This window comes from Bos mutus, chromosome 26 (genome assembly GCF_027580195.1).
Source record: "Bos mutus isolate GX-2022 chromosome 26, NWIPB_WYAK_1.1, whole genome shotgun sequence".
Classification (NCBI taxonomy): Eukaryota; Metazoa; Chordata; class Mammalia; order Artiodactyla; family Bovidae; genus Bos; species Bos mutus.
The window spans coordinates 12,568,168-12,591,205 of NC_091642.1; the positions used below are offsets into that span (position 1 = coordinate 12,568,168).

Below are 23,038 nucleotides of genomic sequence, written 5' to 3' on the forward strand. Positions count from 1 at the left end.
CTCCAGGCAAGAATACTGGAATGGATAGCCATTCCCTTCTCCAGGAGACCTTCCCAACCCAGGGACTGAACCTGAGTCTCCTGCATTGCAGGCAGATTCTTTAGCAGAGCTGTAGGGTTCTCATTAAAGAGGTGGCTGCCACTGGCGGAAAGCTTAACCAGGAGGAATGGGCTTGACCATCCAGGCCCATCCACACAGTGTCCTCACCCCACCCTGGGGCAAGCTGCATGGCACAGCCACAGTTAAGCCCCAAGAAGCAGCCATGAGCCACCATGGGTCAGGCCTTGCTGGGCAATGGAGGTAACTTCTAGGAGCCGGGTCTTTCAGAGGAGACTGGAAATACCACTCACCCGTAAGATCGCTAGAAGATTACATGAATTTGGAGAGTGTGAAAAGAGCTTTGCATGCTGAGCAGTAGCCCACGACCTCCCTGGGGAGTGAAGACAGGCGTGTTCAGAGATACAGTCAAAGGCATGTGGCAGTTTGGAGGGTCAGAAGAATCCCTGGACCTCGGAGGACTAGGTGGTGTCCGCAGCCGAATTAGTGCCGGACAGAAGAGCTGACTTTCACCATCAGGCCCAACTGGAAAAAGAAGTTGGCTGCTGGCCAATGACTCCAGGAAGCCTGTCACCAGGGCTGCAGACAGACAGACCCGACTCCCATCCCCAGGGACCATCTTGGCCCCGGAGAGAACTGTTCCACACCAGCAGGTGCTGCGCCCAGTACAGGGTCTCCCTACTCATGTCTTATGATGCTCTGCAGTGTGGCCTCCCAGCTGGCGCTGGTGGTCAAGAATCCGTGTGCCAATGTAAGAGACGCCAAGAGACTGGGGTTTGATCCCTGGCTCGGGAAGATCCCCTGGGGTAGGAAATGGCAACCCACTCCAGTATTCTTGCCTGGGAAATTCCACAGGCAGAGGAGCCTGGCGGGCTACAGTCCATGGGGCCACAGAGAGTCGGACACGACCGAGCAACTGAGCAGACCCCAGGAGGTGTCCCGCATTTACCCCACGGTCCGAGTAAGGAACTCCTTCCTGAAGGTGAGAGGCTTGCCTGAGACCACCCAGTGAGTAAACAGAAGAGCAAAGAACGGAGTCCTGTATGGCATTAAAGATACTGCTTTCCTTCTGGAACTACTGGAAATAGAGTCATAGCATCACCTCGGTCCACCTCCCAAAGCCACGCCGCTACCTTGAGCTGCTGTCCTGCCTTCTGCCTGCACCTCTGTACCACTGAAGCCCACCAAGGACCAGGTTTGGCCAGCTGCTGGTCCAGCCCCATAGGCTCCACCCCCACCACGCCCCCACCTCTAACTCCTTCCAGCACTGTCCACCAGCACCGTCCAGCCTGCCCTCCCCCTCTGGTCTCAAGCCACAGACAGGCTCTTTCCTGCAGAACGCAGCAGACAGGCCAGGTTTAACTGCTCCACTTAGAGCTCGTTCTCCCCAACTCTCTCTAAGGATGGCTGGGGTGCAGCGAGGGGAAGAGAGTGCAGGATGATAAGAGATTATTCAACTCTCATCTTGCCAACATCTCAAAAAGGGTCTCCAGTTGGCCGCTGGGACCTCAAAAGCAGTCCTCCTGTGGCGCTGTGAGCAAGGAAACCCTGTCATCTGGCCACCCACCCCCAACCCCGCCGCCCAAGCTCCTATTTATACCTCTCAGCCGAGCTCTCTCCTTTTTTGGACAATGTCACCGTCTTGTGGATGCCCAGTCCTTGCACCTTTTTACCAGGGAAGGAGAGCAACGCAGAGTAACACAAGAAGCTGGCCCACATCCAGTGCTATAACTTAGGATGTCTCCTTCCCCTTAGGGCAATTTCCGATGGCCCGATTGGCCAACCTCTCAGCCAGCTTCTTCGAAATAGGAAGCTGGCCAGCTGTGCCCAGTTGGGCAAGCCCTGGCCCCCTCCAGGCTGGTTGTTCCACAGCCAATTCTACAGAAGCACGTGGCATCTTCCGGCCTGAGCGGCCACATCTTCTAAAGCCCCAGGGCAGGCACTGGCCTGGCACTGCCTAGCACCTTGGCCTGTCCAAATACATTCCGCCCATATGTTCCTCGAAGTTCGCAGGGCAGGTGCTCATTGGCCCAGTCTCCAGGGAGGAGCAGCAGAGCTCAGACACACCTGGTTCCCAGGTGGAGAGGGGACCTTTCTCCTTCCTATTTCTAATGGACTGATGTGTATATGGCTTGCTCACTTCCCAAAAGGGTCCACAGCATTTTCCCATAAAAGCATATGTTCAATTGTTCAGTGAAAGAAAAAGAACAGGAAACAACCAGCAAAGAGGGAGGAGAGAAAAAAACAAGCTCCCGCAGGACGTCTGACAAAGGAGAGCTATGCTTTCGGCACAGCACTTGGCTCTGGGCTTCCCAGCAGTTTGAACAAAGACAGATGCAGGTGGGTGGGTAGTGACGGAGCATAAACGAAAACCAGGCCTCAGGACTCCTGGCTAATCAGACGCACAACAAGCACCTCCCGGGTACAGGCGCTGTGACCCACGCTGGGACACAGGGAATGGAGATACGGCCCCTGTCCGGGGGGCAGCCCAATGAGTGGGGTAGGTGAAAGACGAGCTCACTTGTGGGGTTCTGCTCTGCACCCCTCTCAGGAAGATGGAAAGGGTGGATGCTGGACAGAATGGGAGAGAGACAGTGCCACCTGGCATGGCCTGGCTGCACCCGTGGGTGCTGGTGAGGCTGCCCTCTCTGCTTGCCAAGCTGTCCCTGCGCCCTAGGGAAGGGTCAGGATCCTAGAAGAAAGCCGTTCCCTAATTTGGAGGCTGCCCTTGAGTGTGGCAGCCACCCAACCGGCCCGGCGAGTGATTACTCACCTCTCTGGCAGGATGTGACAAGGCCAGGAACCAAGAACGGGTCCCTTGTTGCCACAGGTCCAGAATTGACCTCCCAGCTCCCACAGTCCCCCACACCCACACACAAGATGCCATGGCTGGGGCCTTCCAGGCTGAGCCACCTCCTGGGCCCATGGTGTCTGGCCACTGAGCCAGCAGACCCAGGCCCCTCCTCGCTTCCTGCCTCCAGCTTGCCGGTCATCCCTGGGGTGGCAGGGGGCGGGGTAGCTGTTTCCCTACCTGCAGAGGAGGGGTGCAGCTAGCATGGGACTGAGGTCTGCCAGCCTTGACATTCCAGGAGGAACCTTGTTTCGGTGAACATTGGACTCGAACTCCGGTCTCCAGCTCCCGGCACTGGCACCACACCTAGTCAGCACTCAAGGACTCACTGAACAGAGCCCAGCGGTCCAGGGGTTAAGAACCCGACTTGCAATGCAGGAGACACAGGTTTGATCTCTGTTCGCGGAATTAAGATCCCATATGCTGCAGAGCAACTAAGCCCGCTCATCACAACTAGAGAAGCCCCTGCAAATACCCCTGCAAAAAAAAACCTCACTGAATAAATAAATGAACGAAGGGTCCCCCAAGGATGCGTGAGCTGAGCAGCCGCTGGGAGGCGCTCTTCCCTTCCTGCTGCAAACCAGGCGGCAGAGATCAGAGCTGCTCCAGGGGAGACTCTTCACCCTCCAGGAGGTCTTATGAGGGTCCCACTCAGCTCATCCCTCCCGTGCCCACGTGCTACCTGCCTGGACCTCCACACCCCCAGGCTAGGAGTTAGGCTCTCACACTCCCCAGCCAGTGACCCTGAACTAGCCCCTGTCTCTCAGCCTCAGTCTTGTCATCCATAAAATGGGGGCGAGGGGATGGTAAGAACAGTAAGCACAGTAAGAACAAGGTGAGGGTCCATCCCCATTTGACAGATGAGAAAACTGAGGCTTGTACAGAGGCTCTGTGGGAACTCTCTGTACTTCCCGCTCAATATTTCCACCAGACCAAAATGGTTTTAAAAAATAGAGTCTGTTCATAAAAACAAAACAAAAACCCAGGCCTGAAGAGGTGGGTGATCAATTGGCTTAAGGCACAGTGCTGGTAAGTTGGCACCTGGCAGAATGTGGACCTTCTAACCCCAGGCCCAGAAACTGCCCTCCCCTGCCCGTGTTGTCTCCAGGGCAGAGTCACTCTACCTGGTACCTGAGCAGCTGAGAGGGATACAGGACAGCCAGTAGCCTACCTTTGGGGCACGGGGTCTGGTGATTAGACGCACGTGCCAGGCTGATTCCCTCAACAACACGGAAGCCCCGTGGACTCTTCCGGAAAGCTGGAGGGCAACAGATAGCACAAGCCTGGGCTCCCCTCAGTTGGGGCAAAGAGATGGAGAAAATGGGGCAGATCTCAGGAGCTCAGATTTCTACCTAGCGCAGCCATTGCAGGGAACAGGAATGTGGGAGGGATGCAGGCTGGGGTGAGTGGCAAGCACTCCAAGAATGACTCCTTTCACGTTAAAGCCCAACGAGGTCAGAGAGTGGCAGAAGCCCCAAGAGAACGGGTCGCATGGCTGACTGGCCAGAGGAAGAGGCCAGAGGGCTGTGGGGCTGGAGAGTTCCCTCTGCAGCCCACACCCCCACCTTCTGAGCTCCCCAGTTGGCTCAGGTCTGCAAGCCCCACCCGGAACGTGCCTGAAGCAATCGCTCGTGCAGGCACACCCCGGGCAGAGAGACGGCCAGTGTGACATTCACACCCATCTCCCAACTTCTACAAGGCTCAGCGGGGGAGGAACGAGAGAGGACAGACAGCAGGGGAGCCAGAAGTCACCCCCAAAAAGGAGGGGGAGAGACAGGTGGGCAGTGGGAACAGCTGCTGGCTCGGAGACTCACAGGTGATGTAAAAGGCATTCCGTGACTCAGCGTCGAAAAGAGAAACCTGTGCCCAGCCTGCAGCGGCAGGTGAGGAAGCTCCAGCCTCTCCTGACTTTGCGGGGTCACCTGAGCCACGGCGTCCTGGCCTCAGAAGAGGAGGCTGTTTCTGGGACATTCCAGGTCCTGGGCTGGGTGCCTGAGAAACAGTCTCGTTTCTCCCTGGCACACAGTAGGTAAAGAATAAATATTTTGGGAAGTGAATGAATGTCGTGTCACCCAGGAAGGCCAGGCTGCTCCATCCACAGCCTGTCTCTGCTCTCTGCTCCCACTGAGAATGGCGGCAGGGGCTGTCATGCTACGGCTCCCTATTACCTTCAGGACGAAGACCTAACATTCCAGCTTGGAGGCATGGGTGGTGTTTCTCTTAGACCTCATCCCTCATGACTTCTCTGCACAAAGCTCACCAAAGCAGTGCACCATCACCTCTTGAATGTGCCCCCAGCTGTCCCACTCCCATGGGGAAACCATGGCCAGCGTGGTGGAAGCCACAGTCCGCATGGCCCTGACTCTGGCCCAGGTTTCGATCTGAGTTCTGCCTCTTCCAGAGCTCTGTAACTTCGAGCAATTTACTAATCTCTCTGCATCTCTGCATCTTCATCCATGAAACAGGGGTGGGGAAAAGTGACACCTGTTCCATAGGGTTTGTAATGCTTCAGTGAGCGTGTGTCTGTAAGGGAAGCAGCCTGATGCCTGGCCACGGTGAGCGCGCAGGAAACGCTTGCTGGATGGATGATGCTGACGATGCTGAACCTGCTGACCCCAGAAGTTTTCCCTTTCTCCCAGTGACTCCAGCTGGAAACTTCCTGTCCCACAGAGATGTCTCTGTCCCCCCTTCTCCCCCCAGCCTCTAGGCATTTGGTACTGAGGACTGACTTGTGACAGCTGCCCACATTCTCATGGCCATTACCCGGCATCTTGTGTGTGTTTTCTGCCCTGTCTCCCTGACTAGGCTCAGCTCCTTAAGGGATGGAGCTGGCCTCACAAGCCTCGCTGGGAGCCCTTGGCTGCACCTTGCCCAGAGTGAAAGCTGATCAGGAATTTGTGGGTTAACAGGTTTTCACTCATGCATCTGTGTTGGTTGAGGCCCATCCTGCCTGGAGGCAGAGGGATAGATGAAGTGGCCTTTAAGGAGGGGGGTTTCAGGTGATAACCATGAGAATGTCTAAGTCTGCTAAGAGTAAGTAAATAGAGACTTTGAGGGCCAAGAGAAAAGGGTTATATCCAGGTTACATAAAGGAAATACATAGCCCAGTCCATGCTGCCAGGAGCCACTCCGGAAAGCAGCTCCCCACCACCTGGCAGCTCCCTGGATCCCTGGCACAGAGTAAGGACTTAGCAGATGAATGAACGAATGAATGAACAGATAAACCTAAAGCCAGCAGGACTTGGCAACCACCACCCTGGGAACCAAGAAACAAAGTTCTGACCTGAACAGGACTGTTGACAACAGTGATAATGAAGAGGAAGGGGATGAAGCAGCTGCCCTTGGGCACTTGCTGTGAGCCAGGCCCTGGGCACAGCCCTCCCACTGTGCATCTCCAGTCAATCCTTGCAACTTCTAGTCCCCTTTTTCCAGACAGAGAGACTGGGGGTTAGGGAAGTTACATCACTTTGCCCAAAGTCATAGTCAGTAAGGAACAGAGCCTGGCTCCAGCCCTGGTGCCTCATGCTCTTCACTGGTGTCTCTGCACCAAATTGATGGAAATGGGTCAGTCCCTCAACAGCTTTGTCCCAGCTGACCTGCCTGAGACATAAGCACCGTGCTGCAGGCACTCCCAGAGTTGCTGACGCCCAATCCTGATGATGGCATCTTTTGGCAAAGCCATTCTCAGCATCTCACTCTGTCTCAAGCTGGGCTCAGCCAAAGGCCTGGAGCAATATCACCTCCGTGTCCATCTCTGCCCACCAGGCAGAGGGGGCTGGCGTGACAGCGATGCTGGTAGCATCCTTAGTCGCTCAGTTGTGTCTGACTCTGTGACCCCATGGACGGTAGCCCGCCAGGCTCCTCTGCATATGGGATTCTCCAGGCAAGAATACTAGAGTGGATAGCCATTCCCTTCTCCAGGGGATCTTCCCAACCTAGAGATCCAACACACCTCTCCTGCATTTCAGGCAGATTCTTTACCATCTAAGCCACCAGGGAAGCCCAGGGTCCCATGACCATGTTGAAAATGACCAGCAACAATCTGCAGAGCCCATGATAAAGCACTTTCTACTAGTAACTCCACTGGACACTTGATCATCCAGTAAGGTAGGAAGGATGATCAGATCCCCATTTTAAAGATGGGAAAATTGGGACTTGCCTAGAAGTCCGGCGGTTAAGACTTCACCTTCCTATGAAGGGGGTGTGGGTTCCATCCCCAGTTGGGGTGCTAAGATCCCACATGCCTTGCAGCCAAAACATAAAACAGAAGAAATATTGTAACAAATTCAATAAAGACTTTACAAATGATTACATTAAAAAAAAAAAAAAAGATGGGCAAATTGAAGTTAAGTGACTTTCAAAAGGCCACAGAACCAAGACAGTAGCACAGGAACCTGGGTCTCCTACCTCCCAGGCCACAAGAGACACTACAACCATTTATTTCCATTTAAAATGGTACCTGACTTCTGGGCAGGGAAACAAAGACAGCTAGTTCAATTCTGTCTCTCTAAGCAGAGCAAACTGTGAAAGGGCCACACACGGAAACGTTAACCATGATTATCTCATCAGCAAGTTTTATTCTCCTCCTTCTAGATTCCATTTTAGAAATTTCATCAACGGGTTTATTTCTGTAAAGAGAAAAAGAACTAAAAGATAACTAAAAAATAAGTTTTAAAGACGATGCAAGGACAGTACAATTGTGAAACAGAAAAAAAAAGAAGAAGAAGAACGAACAAAAGGCCAGGCTGAGTTTGCAGGTTTCTCGATTTTGCATCTCTCTTCCTGGTACTGGCTGGAGGGGGCTGCAGGGAGAAGTCAACAGGAGCTCAGGCTCCCATGAGCTCTTCAGGGGATACATTTTTTTTGATGTTGTTCCTTTTTTTTTTTAATTTGAAAGTTTATACTGGCCCCACATATCCCTCCACCCACATTTTTTTCTTCTCACTGTCCCTTGGGTGCTAGCTCTGGGGTACTCGGAACAAGGGGTGTTTAACGCACTGAGGCAGACGCTGGGGTTGATGCTGCCAAGGGGCTGCTGAAGACAGAGCTCGGGAAATAAATTCTGTAAATAGAGTCTGGGCAGAGACCATCAGCAGTGTTATCCTAGAGTCTCTGTATGGGGCAGAACTCTGTCGTGCTCAGGCTGCTGCGGGTCGGCTGGCCTCTTGGGCTGCTTTGAAGCCCCTGTTGCTGCATAAACCAGCTTGTTTTTCCCGTTTTCAGCAACAGGCCTTAAAACAGACAGAAAACCCTTCTCCTGCCTGCGACTGCAGGGAATTGGGGCTGGCAAGCAGAGCGGAGGTGTTCATCAAACCTCACTGGCTTTGTCCATCAGTGGCACATTTCACGTGAATGGCATCTGTGGATGCAAGCGTGAGCTGGAAATGGAACATTCCAGAGGAAGCGAGGGAGGCAGAGGGCAGAGCGCAGTCTACTCGGGTTTAGCTAAACGTGTCTGCATTCAGAAAGACAGCGTGGGCTTTCTCACCTCTGAGCCAGAGACTGCGATGTCACAATGAAGTATAAAGAGGGTCGTCTGAACACTAATTGTGATGGCAAAAAATGAGAGAGAAAAAAAACCCAGGGGCTTCCCTGGAAGTCCAATGGTTAGGACTGTGCTTCCACATATATCACATATTAACACACTTGCACATATATGGAATATAGGAAAATGGTACTGATAAACCTATTTACAGGGCAGAAATAGAGATTCAGACATAGAGAACAGACTTATGGACACAGTGGGGAAAGGAGAGGGTGAGATGAATTGAGACAGTAGCATTGAAATATATACATTACCATGTGTAAAATAGACAGCTAATGGGAAATTGTCATATAGTGCAGGGAGCTCAGCCTGGTGCTCTGTGACAGCCTAGAGGGGTGGGATGGGGTGGGAGGTGGGAGGGAGGTTCAAGAAGGAGGGGACATATGTATACCTAGACGTCTGGGATGGGGTGGGAGGTGGGGGGGAGGTTCAGGAGGGAGGGACATATGTATACCCGTGGTTGATTCATGTTGATGTACGGCAGAAACCAACACAATATTGCAAAGCAATTATCCTCCAATTAAAAATAAATAAAGTAAAAAATAAAAAAAGACTCTGTGCTTCCAATGCTGGGGACAGGGGTTTGATCCCTGATTGGGGAACTAAGATCCCAAATGCTGCCTGGTGGCTAAAAAAAAAAAACCACCCTAAATTACAATACATATATGGGATGTGTGTGTGTGTGTGTGTGTGCGTGTGCTTAGTCATGTCCGACTCTTTGCGACCCCATGGACTGTAGCCCACCAGGCTCCTCTATCCATGGGATTTCCCAGGCAAGAATACTGGAGTGGGTTGCGATTTCCTCCTCCAGGGGATCTTCCCAACCCAGGGATAGAACCTGCATCTCCTGCATTGGCAGGCAGATTCTTTACCACTGAGCCACCTGGGAAGACCATGGGATAGATAGAAGGCCTTTAAAAAATCAGATTCATTTGAGGCCACTGAAAGAGGGCTTATTTTCAAGATAACTTAAAGGAAATAATAAATAAGGAAATAAATAAACCACACAGGTGGGGATGCACCGGGCAGTAGGCTAGTTCCCCACAGTTCCCTGGTGTAGACAATCACCCTTCCAGACAGCCCTTGAGAACAGAATTTTATGTTTGGTTCACTGATATATCCTCAATGCCTGACGTTCAAAAAATATGTGTCAAATAGAAAAGCACAAATCACATTTATGGAGGTTTTTAAATATGGGAAAATATTTTTTTAATTATATTAAGAAAAAGATTAATAAACAAAACCATGGTATGTACACAGGGGAAAAAGCAAGAAGGAATTACATGCAAGTGTTACGCATGGCTACAGCCCAGTGGCAAAATTATGTGTGGTCCTTCATGTGCGTTTTCTTATGTTTTTTAGCAAAGTAATTTACCAATTACAATGACTTGAACAATAACAACAAAAATAAAAAGACAGAACATAAAAGCACCAAGCAGCATGGTTTGGAAAGCAGTTAATCGTCCTACAGACATTCCTGTGGCCTGTGGGGGAGCAGTGAGCCTCAGCCTACAGGGGTTAACCCCGAGCCAGGTCAGGAAGGAGGGACGAGTCTACTTTCAGACTTGGCAAGATCCTGGGTCATCTGGTCCCTTGAACTTGAACTCCAGAAACCATATGAGAAGGTGGGTACTTAGGAGTTGGATTGTGATCCCTAAAGAAGACATGGTGGTGCTGGAGAAGACTCCTGAGAGTCCCTTGAGAGTGCCAGGAGGTCAAACCAGTCAATCTTAAAGGGAAAAAATCCTCAATATTCATTGGAAGGTCTGATGCTGAAGCTGAAGCTCCAATACTTTGGCCACCTGATGCGAAGAGCGGACTCATTGGAAAAGACTCTGATGCTGACAAAGACTGCAGACAGGAGGAGAAGGGGATGACAGAGGATTGAGATAGTTGGATGGCATCACCAACTCAATGGACATGAGTTTGAGCAAACTCCAGGAGATACTGAAGGACAAGGAATCCTGGCATGTTGCACTCCACAGAGTCTCGAAGAGTCGGACACAACTTAGCAGCTGAACGACAAAGAAGATATGTTGGAGTCCTCACCCCTAGTCCTTTATAGTGTGATCTTATTTGAAAATAATATTCACCGAGGTGATCAAGTTAAAATGAGGTCATTAGGATAAACCCTAATCCAATATGACACCAATATAACTAATGTCCTTAAAAAAAGGGGGAAATTTGAATACACACACACACACACACAAGAATGCCATGTGAAGATGAAGACGAGGTTAGGGTGATGTTTCTGCAAGCCAAGGAATTCTCGAAATCGCCAACAAACATAAGAAGCTAGGAGGAAAGCCTGGAGCAGATGGGCTCAGAAGGAAGCAACACCAGATGGGCTCAGAAGGAAGCTGACACCTTGATCTTGGACCTCCAGCTTCCAGAATTGTGAGACAATGAATATCTCTTGTTTAAGGCCCCTGATCTGTGGCATTTTGCTCTGGTAGCCTGAGCCCACTAAGACAGTGAGTCACAGAGAGACCTCATCAAGTCACTTGTCTCTCTGGGACTCAGTTTACTTACCTGGAAAATGGGAGACTTGGCTTAGAACCATGGGTTTCAGACTTGGTTTTAACTCTGGAATAAAACCTTACACAGAAACCCAAATATGAAAGGCAAAAAGAAAGCCTGATCAGATAGAAGTCTAATTTAGATCTTTCATGCTTCCTGCAGGGCAGCCTTTGGACACCACAACCTCGGATCATCTATAAAATCCCTATCAAAGCTCTGTTCTAAGAATCTCCCAACATGAAACCCATCACCTAGGACCTCTAGGTGCTTGCATTGTGCTTGCACCCAAGGCCAGGCTGGGCACTGAGGATCCAGCCCTTGCCTTCCAGTGGTATTGGTATTGGTACTCCAGTGGTGAGCAGTACTGCTTCCTTCTGAACCCATCTGCTCCAAGCTTTCCTCCCAGCTTCTTACAGTTGTTGGCAATTTTGAGAAATCCTTGGCTTGATCTTGGTGGAGAGGTGAGACTAATGCCCAGCAAACTGTGGGACTAGCCAGGCAACCCTCTCCCTCCTAAGAGCTACAGCTGCAAAGAGGTCACCTGATGCTCTAAATCCGCCACATCTAAATTTATCTTGCCCTCCAAGGACAAGCAGATGCTGAGCCTTATCAGAGCGTGGCAAGTGGCAGAATGACAGATGGGATGCGCCTTTATCACCCCAAGGACAGGAATGACGTCTGCAGAGAGACTTGGTATCCCTGACAATGAAATCAAGCGCTTGCATGCCAGCCTGGCAGGCCTGAAGGGGCCTGGGTCACACAGACCCTGGGTGGGGTGAGACCTGTCTCAGGAGCCCAGACTCCTCTCCAGATCCTGCTGTGTGCCTGGCAATGCCAAGGGACCAGTTGCCTGTGAGCAGGGATGAGCAGAAAGAGAGGCTGTTTGCAGCGGAGACCAGCCCTGTCTCATCTCTGGGAAAGGACCCTGGCCACCCATTCCACTCAGGGGATGCCGACAATGTGCAGGCAGGAGTCCACCGCGGGTGGGGTGAGGGGGACCCTGCTGGTCAGAGTGTAGCGCTGAGCACCCCAGGAGGAGGCTGGAGACTCCAAGGATGAGGGTCCCAGATCAGACTGGGCTGATTCATGCCTGGGCTTCCTCCAAATCCTTGTAGGATTGAAGGTCCCGAGACCCCTACCAGCCAAAGGCTTTTGGCTATCAGGTGGCTCCCGCCTGCCAGCAGCCCAGATGAACCGAGCAGGAGCCCCTTGCCCAGTCCTGCAGGACCTGCAAAGATGGCAAGACTCTTATCGTCCTCTCAGAGGCCACAGACTCATTAGTGGACCCAAAATCTACCAGGAAAGAGGGAAATGGCATCACTGTCCCCAATGCCCCACTGTGGAAGCAGGCAGCAGATCTCATCTTTAAGCGTTCAACTTTAACCACACAAATAACTTGCCAATTCTTTCTCCTTTATAAAAAAATCACCTTATAGGGCTTTCCTGGTGGCTCAGTGGTAAAGAATCCGCCTCACAGTGCAGGAGACACCAGTTCAATCCCTGAGCCGGGAAGATCCCACATGCAACTAAGCCCGTGTGCCACAGCTACTGAAGCCCGAGCACCCCACAGCCCAGGCTCCACAAGAGAAGCCGCTGCAATGAGCAGCTCATCCACCACAACTAGAGAGCAGTCCCCGCGTGCCCCAGCCAGAGAGAAAGGCCCGAGCGGCAGCGAATATCCAGCACAGCCGAAAATTTAAAAATAGACCTCTTTTAAAAAGTGCAAAGTCTCAAGGCACAAAATACAAAATATTATTTAAAAAAAAAACATCTTACAGATAAAGCTAACGTCCCCTCTGACCTCTATGCCTTCTCCGGTGCTAAGTCGATTCAGTCGTTCTGACTCCTTTGCCACCCCATAGACCTCAGCCCATGGGGTTCTCCAGGCAAGAATATTGAATTGGGTTGCCATTTCCTCCTCCAACGGATCATCCCAACCCAAGGATCAAACCCGCATCTCCTGTGCCTCCTGCATTGCAGGCGGATTCTTTACTTGCTGAGCCACCGGGAAATGGCTTTCCCAGGGGTAACCCTTTTTAGGGCTGCAGGGTGCAACCTTCCAGAGCATCCTTGTGTCCTAGGAAAGAAACCTACCAGGCCAGGGATCTGGGCACTGTGTGACACCATCGGCTTCCACAGGGGAGGAAGAAGGGCCAAGGGCTGCAGGGACCAGGGTGGCCCAGGAAGCAGAGGCTGGAGGCAAGGGTTCAAGGAAAGGAAGGATTCAAATGACCCCCAGGCAGGGGTCCCTGGGGCACTGGACCCACATGACTTCTGCACAGAAGCGGCTAGCCCCACTCCTCATTTGTAGCCAATTTGGCTTCTTTGGGAAATTCTAAAGCCTCCCCACCAGGGCCTTCAACCTTTACTCTACACCACCAGCACCATGATGATAATGGTGATAAGGATGGTGTGTAGTAGGCACCCTACTGGCCCTCCCAACAATTCTGCCAGGTTGATATTAGCGTGTCCCATTTTCTAGACAAAGAAACTTGCAAGCCAGAGAAACTAAGCAACTCGCCCCATGTCACACAACTGGGAGCCACCATTTGACTTTAATGCCAATGGCCTTCCATAAGACGACACAGCTTCTGTGGCCAAAGGTACAGATCCTGGGTCTGCAGTGATGCCCAGAACATAGTAGGGGCTTAACACGTGTCTGTGGGCTGAATTTTTGTTGAAAGACCATGGGCAACACTGAGTGAATAATCAAGACTAGGCTAGTTCAAGACAGACTTCACGTTATTTTCATTTTCTTCTTTTATTTTTAAACGTTTTTTGGCTGCACACCGAGGCATATGGGACCTTAGTCCCTCATTGCAAGGATTGAACCAGCACCCCCTGCATTGAAAAGCAGAAGCTTAACCACTGGATCTCCTGGGAAGCCCCGTGGTTTTTCTTCTTTAAAGTTAAAAGTCTACAGTTTCTTCTAGAAATCCCCCACAGCCTAGAGTTGCTGGTCCTAGAAAGAGTTAAGGCTTGGCAAGTGGTTCTCTCCCACACGGCAAATGAAATCTCTCCTGTCCTGTCCATCCGTGAGGGTGCAGGGCACAGCGGCATCTACTTTCTGTGAAAAGTCTCCTCGTAAACGTCACCCCGCCAGGAGGTGGGGAGGGGGCTTGATTTATTATATAGCTTTTGGACAGTTCCTGCAGAAATATTGCCAAATAGCGGAATAATCAACTCTTTCACTCAAGCCCCCTCATACTCTTTTTTTTTTCTTTTTTAATGAAAGAATAAAGTATGCAATGAGCCTGAGCTAAATAAATAAAAATGCCACACTTTATGCCCAAAAGAACTTTCTGCGTCACTGAGAAATATTTGCAGACCTCAGCAATCTTTTATCTTCACAATGATGTTCCTGCCTTCCAAGTTCTGGATATTCTGAGAACTACTTTGATTTGGGCTCTCTCTAATTATCTTACAATTAGCTTACTAACGAATGCCATTATTCGATGTTTCACCAAGCAGATATTAGAGAACACTTCCTCTTCTCATGATCTGTCTGCTTTCTGCCAGGACTGTCTAAAATTGGTTACTGATGTCTGGGACTCAATTGGAAGTAGATACATGTGGCAAGGAATCTCTGTCTTAATACTCATTGCTGCCATTCACAGTGAGTTACAGTTTCCAGGCTGGGAAGGAGGGCAGCATTCATTCAATCACTTTATCCATCCACCCATCCACCTACTCCCAGGACCAGCAATGGAGACCCAAGATGGAGAATGTGGTCCATGTCCCTCAGGAGCTCACACAGAGAGATGCCCTGAGAGGCTCAGAGTGATGTCATTTCCTCCAGAGAAGCTCTTGATGTGTGGAAGACCTGCGGTACGGTTCTCCAGCTCAGCAACCTGTCCCTCCAACAAGAAAATTTCTCAATTTGCTCTCACCTATTTCCGCCAGCCTCCTGGGTTCAGCCATGAATGAGCTTGGGGGTGGCGACAGGGGTGGGGGGGGGTCAGGAATCAGGCCTGTTTCCCAAGTGCATAGCATACCATGAGGGCTCAATAAACTTAGTAATCAGATGAACATGCATCCCACACTTAGAAGGTGAAAGAAAAAAAGAGACAGAAATGTCTCTTTTTCTGAGTGCCTAAGCAGTCTCTCTGCTTTGGGTACTGGCTGGGGGAGATGCCAAAAAATGTGAGTAAATATAATGCTGGTGAATGGAGAGTTGCAGGCCACTTCTCCTATTGGAGGCTAACAGACTCTGAAATTCAGACTCAGGTCTAAAAAGGGTGGTTGGACAAGATGCTCTCCAGTTCCTTGAGTTGAGAATTCTGTAAAAGTCTAACATCACTGTAAGAATTATTCTAATTGCAGCCTCAGGGGAAACTGGCCTGGACCAGGAGTCACCAGGTCACCTGCCTCTCTGACTTGTTCATCTATCTGGTAGGGAGTGGGGGAAGGGAGCATTAAAGCAGATGCTTTCTAAGGTACCTTATAAGCCTGAACTTTCATGACTTAGTTTTAAACCATGGGCTACATTACATTTGGGAATGCCACGTTCATGTCACAGATTTTCTAAACAGGGCCCTAGTTTTCAATATTTCACTTCACTGACTCTCCCAGGATTTAATGAGCCCCTACCGTGTGCCAGGCACTGTCCTAGTGGTGACCCCCACAGTCACTGTGGTCATGGGACATCCAGTCCAGTGAGGGAGAGAGAAAACACGCAGGCCCACAACTAAACACAAGATGACTATGGCTGGGGTCGCGGGCCAAGAGCATTAATAGACAGCACCGTGTGAGAAACAGCAATTCAAGGGAGAATACAGTTCCTTTCTAAAGGTTCGTTGGAAAGGCTTTTCTTTTCTTTTTTAAAAAAATATTTATTTATTTGGCGTACCGGGTCTCAGTTGTGGCGAGAAGGATCTTCCATCTTCACCGTGGCATACAGGATCCTTGGATGCAGCATGTGGGATCTAGTTCCCTGGCCAGGGATGGAACCTGAGCCCCCTACGATGGGAGCACGGTCTTAGCTACTGGGCCACCAGGTCCGGCTCTTTGCGACCCCATGGACTATAACCTACCAGGCTCCTCTGTCCATGGGATTCTCCAGGCAAGAATACTGGAGTGGGTTTCCATTTCTTTCTCCAGGGGATCTTCCCGACCCAGGGATCGAACCAGGGTCTCCCGCATTGCAGGCAGACGCTTTACTGTCTGAGCCACCAGGGAAAGATTTAAGTTTACTTTTAGGGAAGTCCCAGGAAGGCTTTTCTATGGAGGTGCTATCTGAACTGAGACCTAAAGGTCCCCTGAATGTGGGGGAAGAGCATTCCAGGCAGAGGGACCAGCAGAGGCTCTAGGCTAGAGACAAGCTTGGGGTAGTCAAGGAAAAAGCAACCAGCACAGCAAAGTCAATAGAGGAGGAGGGAGTGACTGAGACCAAGGTGAAGGCAGGCTCATACAGGGCAGCATAGGAAGGGCATCACCAAGAGGTCTATGGATAGGATTTAAGAGGTCCTTGAACCTTGACTTCCCTGGTGACTCAGACAGTAAAGCGTCTGCCTACAATGCGGGAGACCCGGGTTCAATCCCTGGATCAGGAAGAGCTCCTAGAGAAGGAAATGGCAACCCACTCCAGTATTCTTGCCTGGAAAAATCTCATGGATGGAGGAGCCTGATAAGCTACAGTCCATGGGGTCACAAACAGTCGGACACAACTGAGCAACTTCACTCACTCACTGAACTTGGATGGAGAAAAACATCATCTCTCTTTTCATCTGCCTCTAACTGGAAATGAGCATTTCCTTGAGTCACGAATGTCAACAATAACCCACAATAACGTTAGCAGTGCCTGGAATGATCAACAACAGAAATCTCACACCCATTCATATCACCATCATTGCAGGTATCTGGAAATATTACTTATGCTCCTCACTAATTCAGAATTACAGTAGCTATTAGAACAGTTGCTGAGCCTTGGTTAGACCAGTTGCTGAGCATTATTAAAGCTTCCCAGGTGGTGCAGTGGTAAAAGAATCCACCTGCCAATGCAGGAGACACAAGAGATGGAGGTTTGATGCATGGCTTGGGAAGATCCCCTGCAGTAGGCAATGGCAACCTGTTCCAGTAGTCTTGCCAGGAAAATTCCATGGACAGAGGAGCCTGGCAGACTACAGGCCACGGGACCTCAAAGAGTCAGACATGACTGAAGAACAAAAAAGCTCATATACTTCAAGATCATAATATTTTAAAGTATCTATCTGAAAAGAACTGGTTTCCTTTGCAACACCGTGTACTTTATTTTCTGTATATGTAAAAGCATTATTCTGAGAAGGGATCCCTAAGCTTCATACAATGGCCAAAGTGCTCATAAAGCACGGTGAGAAGCTTGTGTTTCATTCCAGGTGGGAGGAGAGGCTGCTGTGGTTTCAGCAGGGGGTCCACTGGGTGCCGTCTTCATTTCTTAAAATCACCCTGGGGTCTCTGCTGGGGGAGATGGCCTGCAGTTGTCAGGGCCGTGCTGAGTGCAAGAGAGAGGGTATGGCTTTAACAGACCACTGTTCTGCCCAGTCCCGGGGATCCTAGAGGGCTCCGTCCTCCCCTCTAAAGAAGATCCTTCCCACGCGGCCTTCCAGGCCCACAAGGGCCACGTCACCCTGGCCCAAAGCCTGTCCCAGGACATCCTCTCCAAAGCTTCAGAAAATGAGCTCATGTGTGAGCAAGAAAAATAAATGCAGCATTTGCCACCGTTTGGTTTGTGTATTGGTCTAGAAAAGAAATGAGATTTTTATTTAGGAAAGCCTTCCAGCAGGACCCCAGCAGAGGCTGGGCAAACACCAGGGCGACGGACTGTAAACATGCAGGAGGGCCCAAGCCCTGGGGCCCGTCCCCGCGAGCAGCAGTCCCTCGGCCGGTTTATGGCGGCCTTCCTGTTTTCCCAGCCTCTCTTCACACTGCCCTCACACACAGAGCCTTTTCAATGCCCTCGAGGAGAACAGAAGAATTCATTTTCACACGCCAGCGCACACGTTTCTCACACCCTCCCAGGGGAGTGGACCGTGCCAAGAGGCTGGTTTATGGACCTAGACAGACATATGGGGCTGGGGCCCGTGGGGTGGGGTCCACGGGCAGAGCAAAGCTCAGAGGTAAATCCTAGGCTCCTGGGTCCCCTAAACCGGAAATGAAGAAGGTGGGGCCAGGCCAACTGGAAGGTGAGGGGCCTTGGTGGCACTGGGGCAATGGCCTGAGGTCTCCTGGGGAGCAGGGTTAGACTTGGCAGGACTGAGAGTCAGGGGACAGGGAATGAACCTCAGTAGAGCTTGCTCACCTCCAAGTGTCAGGATCAGAGAGGAGAGACATGGAGAGTGAGGGAGCACTAGGTCCCTGAATCTGGCTCAAGGGTAAGTGAGAAGGAAGGTAGAAAGTGAGGTGTCCACATTGTTGGGGTGAACAGTGGCTGAAGTGTGACTGTTCTGGAGGGGCCAGCTCAGCTCAGCTGTCCCTGTCCCTAGCCACTGCCCAGAGAGAACACGATTTTTTTTTTTAATTTATTTATTTTTGGATGGGAGGCGTCTTCTTTGTTTGCATCCATTGGCATTTCTGGGTGGTGAGTGTCTCCAGGACCTGGTCCCTGGGATATAAGGGAGGCAAAAGGGAAAGCCAGGAGCTCGCTGGCACATCATCACTCCCCACAGCCCGAGGTCCCAGCCAGTCTTCCTCTTCCTCATCTTTAGGAGGACAAAGGAGCCTGGCAGGCTACAGTCTACAGGCTTGCAAAGAGTCAGACATAACCAAAGCAACTTAGCACTCACACAGGCACACACACAAAGTAAGGGAGGCAAATTAACAGCCTCAAAGGGTAACTGGGGGTTGATCCCACCCAGCACGCATCAAATGCTCCATGAATGTTGGATGAATGTTGGCTGTATCTTTATGCCAACCGGCAAAGGCATCAGCGTGGAGCTCCTACCTGGCGCCACTTTACAGCATTGTCCATTTTGACTCACCGGACAGATGACTCTGCAGTGTCTGGGCTCCTCGCTCCCCTCCCAGCTCCTCCCCACACCCCCTGGAGCAGGAGGGCTTACCTATGGTCCTTCGGAGGTCTTCACACTGGTTTATGTGAGGGAATTTCAGGATTTCCTTCCACTTCTTGCTTTTCCCTTTGCGCTTTCCTCCGCCTCCTGCAGAGATGGGAGAGAAAGACGGGGAGCTGATGCTGGTGTTGCCTGAGGTGCCAGAGCCCACGTCCCATCCCAGTGAGCCTGGGTGCAGCTTCCTAGCTGGGAGACTGGGACAAGCCCCTCCCCAGCCAGTATCAAGCCTATGCATCCTTCCTTCAGGCTCACACAGGTCTGGGCTCCCCTACCCAGCACAGCCTCTCCCATCACCCACTTCTGTACCCACACTGGGTGCCCGTTATTCGCTGATATATTAACCATAACTATGCAACCCCACTGGGGACCTGGCATCAGCCCCAGACTAGACCTCAACCTTTCTATGGCAGAACCTGGCCGACTGGCTCAGGAAAGCCTGGTGAAACGGATTCATAAATGGGTGAGATGGATTCACAAATGCACCCCCCCGCCACCACCTCTTTTTGTCCTCTTGTTTCCTGTGGACAGTCCCCACCCCCAGCTGGAGGCCAGGTGCTGGGGACAAGGAAGTCAACTCTCCCTTGCCTTGAGTACCCGCTTCTTCTCCCGCCTCATGAACCCCAGGGTCCAAGGCTGGAAGGACTCCTGGTGGACCACGTCAGCTGCTCCCCCGCCCTGTATCCTACCCAGCGTGCACTATAATGAACACATGCTGGGGACACACATGTGATGAATATGCACACGTGATAAACATACAAACACAGTCAACACACATGTAACAAGCACACAGAATAAATACATGGAGCTGAGGAAGGTGCACTCACGGGTGTTCCTGTCGTCCCCACCACTTCTTATCCCTGGACAGTGGACAGACATCAGAACACTCAGGTGTGTAAACAAGGGGCTGCTGACTCCAGCCTGCACGTCCCTGAGCCCACCACCACTTGGAAATGGGGCCTGGAGGCACCTCTGTGTCATCACATGCTCAGGACCCCACAAGAACCTGAGATGCATTCGTCTGCCCCTGTCGCCAGAGTAGTCCTTAAATTCCACTTGTCAGTGACTCATCAAAGGTCACATAGCCCTTTAGGCCCCTCAGCATCTCAAGATTTTAAGGTCCTTTTATCCTCCTTCATGGGATCAACACCCCAAGTACCTGTGGGGTTTGGGGCCTGGTTACAGAGACTTGAGATCTTGGGCAGGCCCTCGGCACCCTGGGCTGCACTCTAAGCTGGGTGCGTGTGATGTCCCCCCAGTCTCTGACCCTCAGAGAGGGTCCAGGCAGGGCAAGGGCCCTTTCTGCAGCCAGCCAACCCAGGGTATTCCAAAGGAGCTGGGCTCTGGGCCCACCCCCAGCAAAGTATGTGTTCTGGGGCTGGCCTGGAGCTGATCTCAATAAATGTAGCCGCTTCCCTGGTGGCTCAAATGGTAAAGAAGCCACCTGCAATGCAAGAGATGCAGGTTTGATCCCTGGGTCGGGAAGATCCACTGGAGGAGGAAATGGCAACCCACTCCAGTATTCTTGCCTAGAAAATTCCATGGACAGAGGAGCCTGGTAGGCTACAGTCCATGTGATCTCAAAAGAGTCAATATCAATAAATGGACAGTCCAAAGTTATCCAATTGCCCTGGAAAGCTGAGGGCACCTTCTGGAACAGCCAGTGTGTGGGCTTCTGAGGCCAGAACCAGGACCATCCTCAGAGCTGGAAAGGAGGAGAGGGAGCCCATGACAGAGGGGCAGGACACAGTCCATTTCCTGGCTCTCTGCTCATTCTGTCTCCAGCCCTGGCCAAGCAGCCCTGGCTCCCTCTGCTCAAGTCTTCACAAAGATCAAAAGCATTGGACTCCAAGGAAAAAAATGAATGTGTATGGGGCACATGCTGTGGCCAGGCACGTTTTGGACATTATCTTATTTAATCCCCAGAATGACTCTTGGAGGAGCAATCACCAGGTTCATCACAGATGCAGAAACAGATGTCCAGGTTGTGTAATTTCCCAGCTGATGGCCTGCACTGCTTAACGCATGCTTGGTGCTCCCACGGGAGCTGACACACTTCACCGCCCACATACACCTTGGAGCCCTTCAGCTGGCCTTCCCTGAGTCCCCACTCTAACTCTCCCAGGCAGAGCTATTATTATCCCACTTGAAAGACAAGGAAACTGAAGCAACAGGGAAGAACGAGGCAAGTCTCCTACACCCCACAGCTCACAAATGGCAGAGACCAGACCCCAGCCTGAGCAGAATCTAGACCCCAGGCACTCATACGCACCCTTCTGTCTATAAAGCTCCCTTTCAGGAGCCCTGTGAGCCAGGGAAACTCCCAGGGATCACAGAGAAAGCTGACCCTGGACCTCAGAAGTGACAGGACATCCGGTAAGAGCAAGCAGAACTTGGAGCTCTTTAGTGGAGACCCAAGCCTCTGAGAAAACATGCCGCTCCACACCTATTCACTGAACCAGGTGTCAAGATTTAAACACTGAGGTTTTGCATATAAACCCAGGTTCGGGACTTCTCTCCCGTAACCAGACACATGTCAAGGCTCAGATATAGCTGGGCGCAGCTGACCCGATGGACACGACACGTGGCCTCCATTCGGTGGCCAGCCTGGCCCCTTAGAGCTTATGTGTATCCCCCAGGGGAGGGCTGCCCCCTGGAGAAATTAGCCAAGTCTGCTCCCATCCTCACCACCTCTGGCTCCGAGGCCTAAAGGAACGGTTAGAACTCATTTATTATGCACCACCACCACCCCACCCCCCGCCATTCATTCCACACTCTTCATTCCCAGATCTGGCTGGGATAAGCACTTTTTGTGTGTATGGTAAAATATAAGTAACAGAAAATATACCATGTTAACCATCTGTAGGTATACAATTCCACAGCACTAAGTACATTCACAGTGTCATGTAACCATCGCCACCATCCAGCTCCAGAAATCCTTCGGCATCCCCAGCAGAAACTAGGTGCCCATCCAACACCAGCTTCCAGCCCCCTCCACCCTGGTAACCTCCGTTCTACTTTGTCTCTCTGGTTTGACTGCTCTGGGGACTCGAGTGACAGCACGCAACACGTGGTCTTCCATGACTAGCCGATTCCACTTGGCAGGATGTCTTCGAGGATTATCCATGTCACAGTGTGTGTCAGATTTCACTCCACTGTACGGTGGAATAATCCTCTGTTGTGTGTGTACACTCCACCTTTTGTTTATCCATTTGTCTTTTGGTGGACGCTTGGATGGTGTCCACCTTCTGGCTACCGTGAATACGGCGGCTCTGAATACCTGAGTCCCTGCTTTCAATTCCTTCAGGTATATGCCTAGGAGCAGAACTGCTGGATCATATGGTCATTCTATGTTTGCCTTTTTGAGGAATTGGTGAAGAACTCTTGGCCATATGGATTCACAGGCTGTACCTCATCAGCCTGAACCCCAACTCTGTGAGTGGCACCAGGAATGGGGCTACTTAAAGAATCACCCCCAAGTGATTCTTAGGTAGCCAGTTTATGGAAACAGAAGTCTACACACACACACACACACACACACACACACATTTTTATAGACTAACTTCTCCATTAAGAAAGTTAACACAAAATAAAGAAAATTAACACAAACTCATTAATTCATTCAACCAATATGTTGAGCATCAACTAAATGCCAAGCAGTATGCAGATGCTGGGGACACAGGAATGGGGAAGACTGAAGGGGTGTCACCCTCTTGGGGCTTCCTTCTTGTGGTGCCCAATCTAGTAAGGAAGACATCAAAGCCTTGACATCAGTGGTTCTCAACCCCTGGGCAATTTGTCCTCCAGGGGACATCCGGCAGTGTCTAGAGATATTTGGATTGTCACACCAGATGAGAGTGCTGCCAGCATCTGGCAGGTAGAGGCCACAGAGTTAAACATCATACAAGGTGCAGGACGGCCCCCTTACAACAGAGAACAAGGTACTCAAAGTGTCAATAATGCCAAAATGGAGGGATGCTGCTTTATTTATGACCCTTATGACCAACACTCAGGAGAAGTGCA

The 23,038-nt window shown here is 51.1% G+C and overlaps 1 protein-coding gene across 1 annotated transcript in view; it reads right to left on the reverse strand.

Moving 5' to 3' along the window:
* Positions 1-23,038, reverse strand: part of GRK5 (G protein-coupled receptor kinase 5) — a 232,659-nt gene that overhangs the window by 108,023 nt on the left and 101,598 nt on the right. Inside the window, exon 2 of the mRNA XM_070363781.1 lies at positions 19,010-19,105. Coding sequence (XP_070219882.1) covers positions 19,010-19,105 — 96 coding nt within the window. The remainder of the gene's footprint in view (positions 1-19,009; positions 19,106-23,038) is intronic.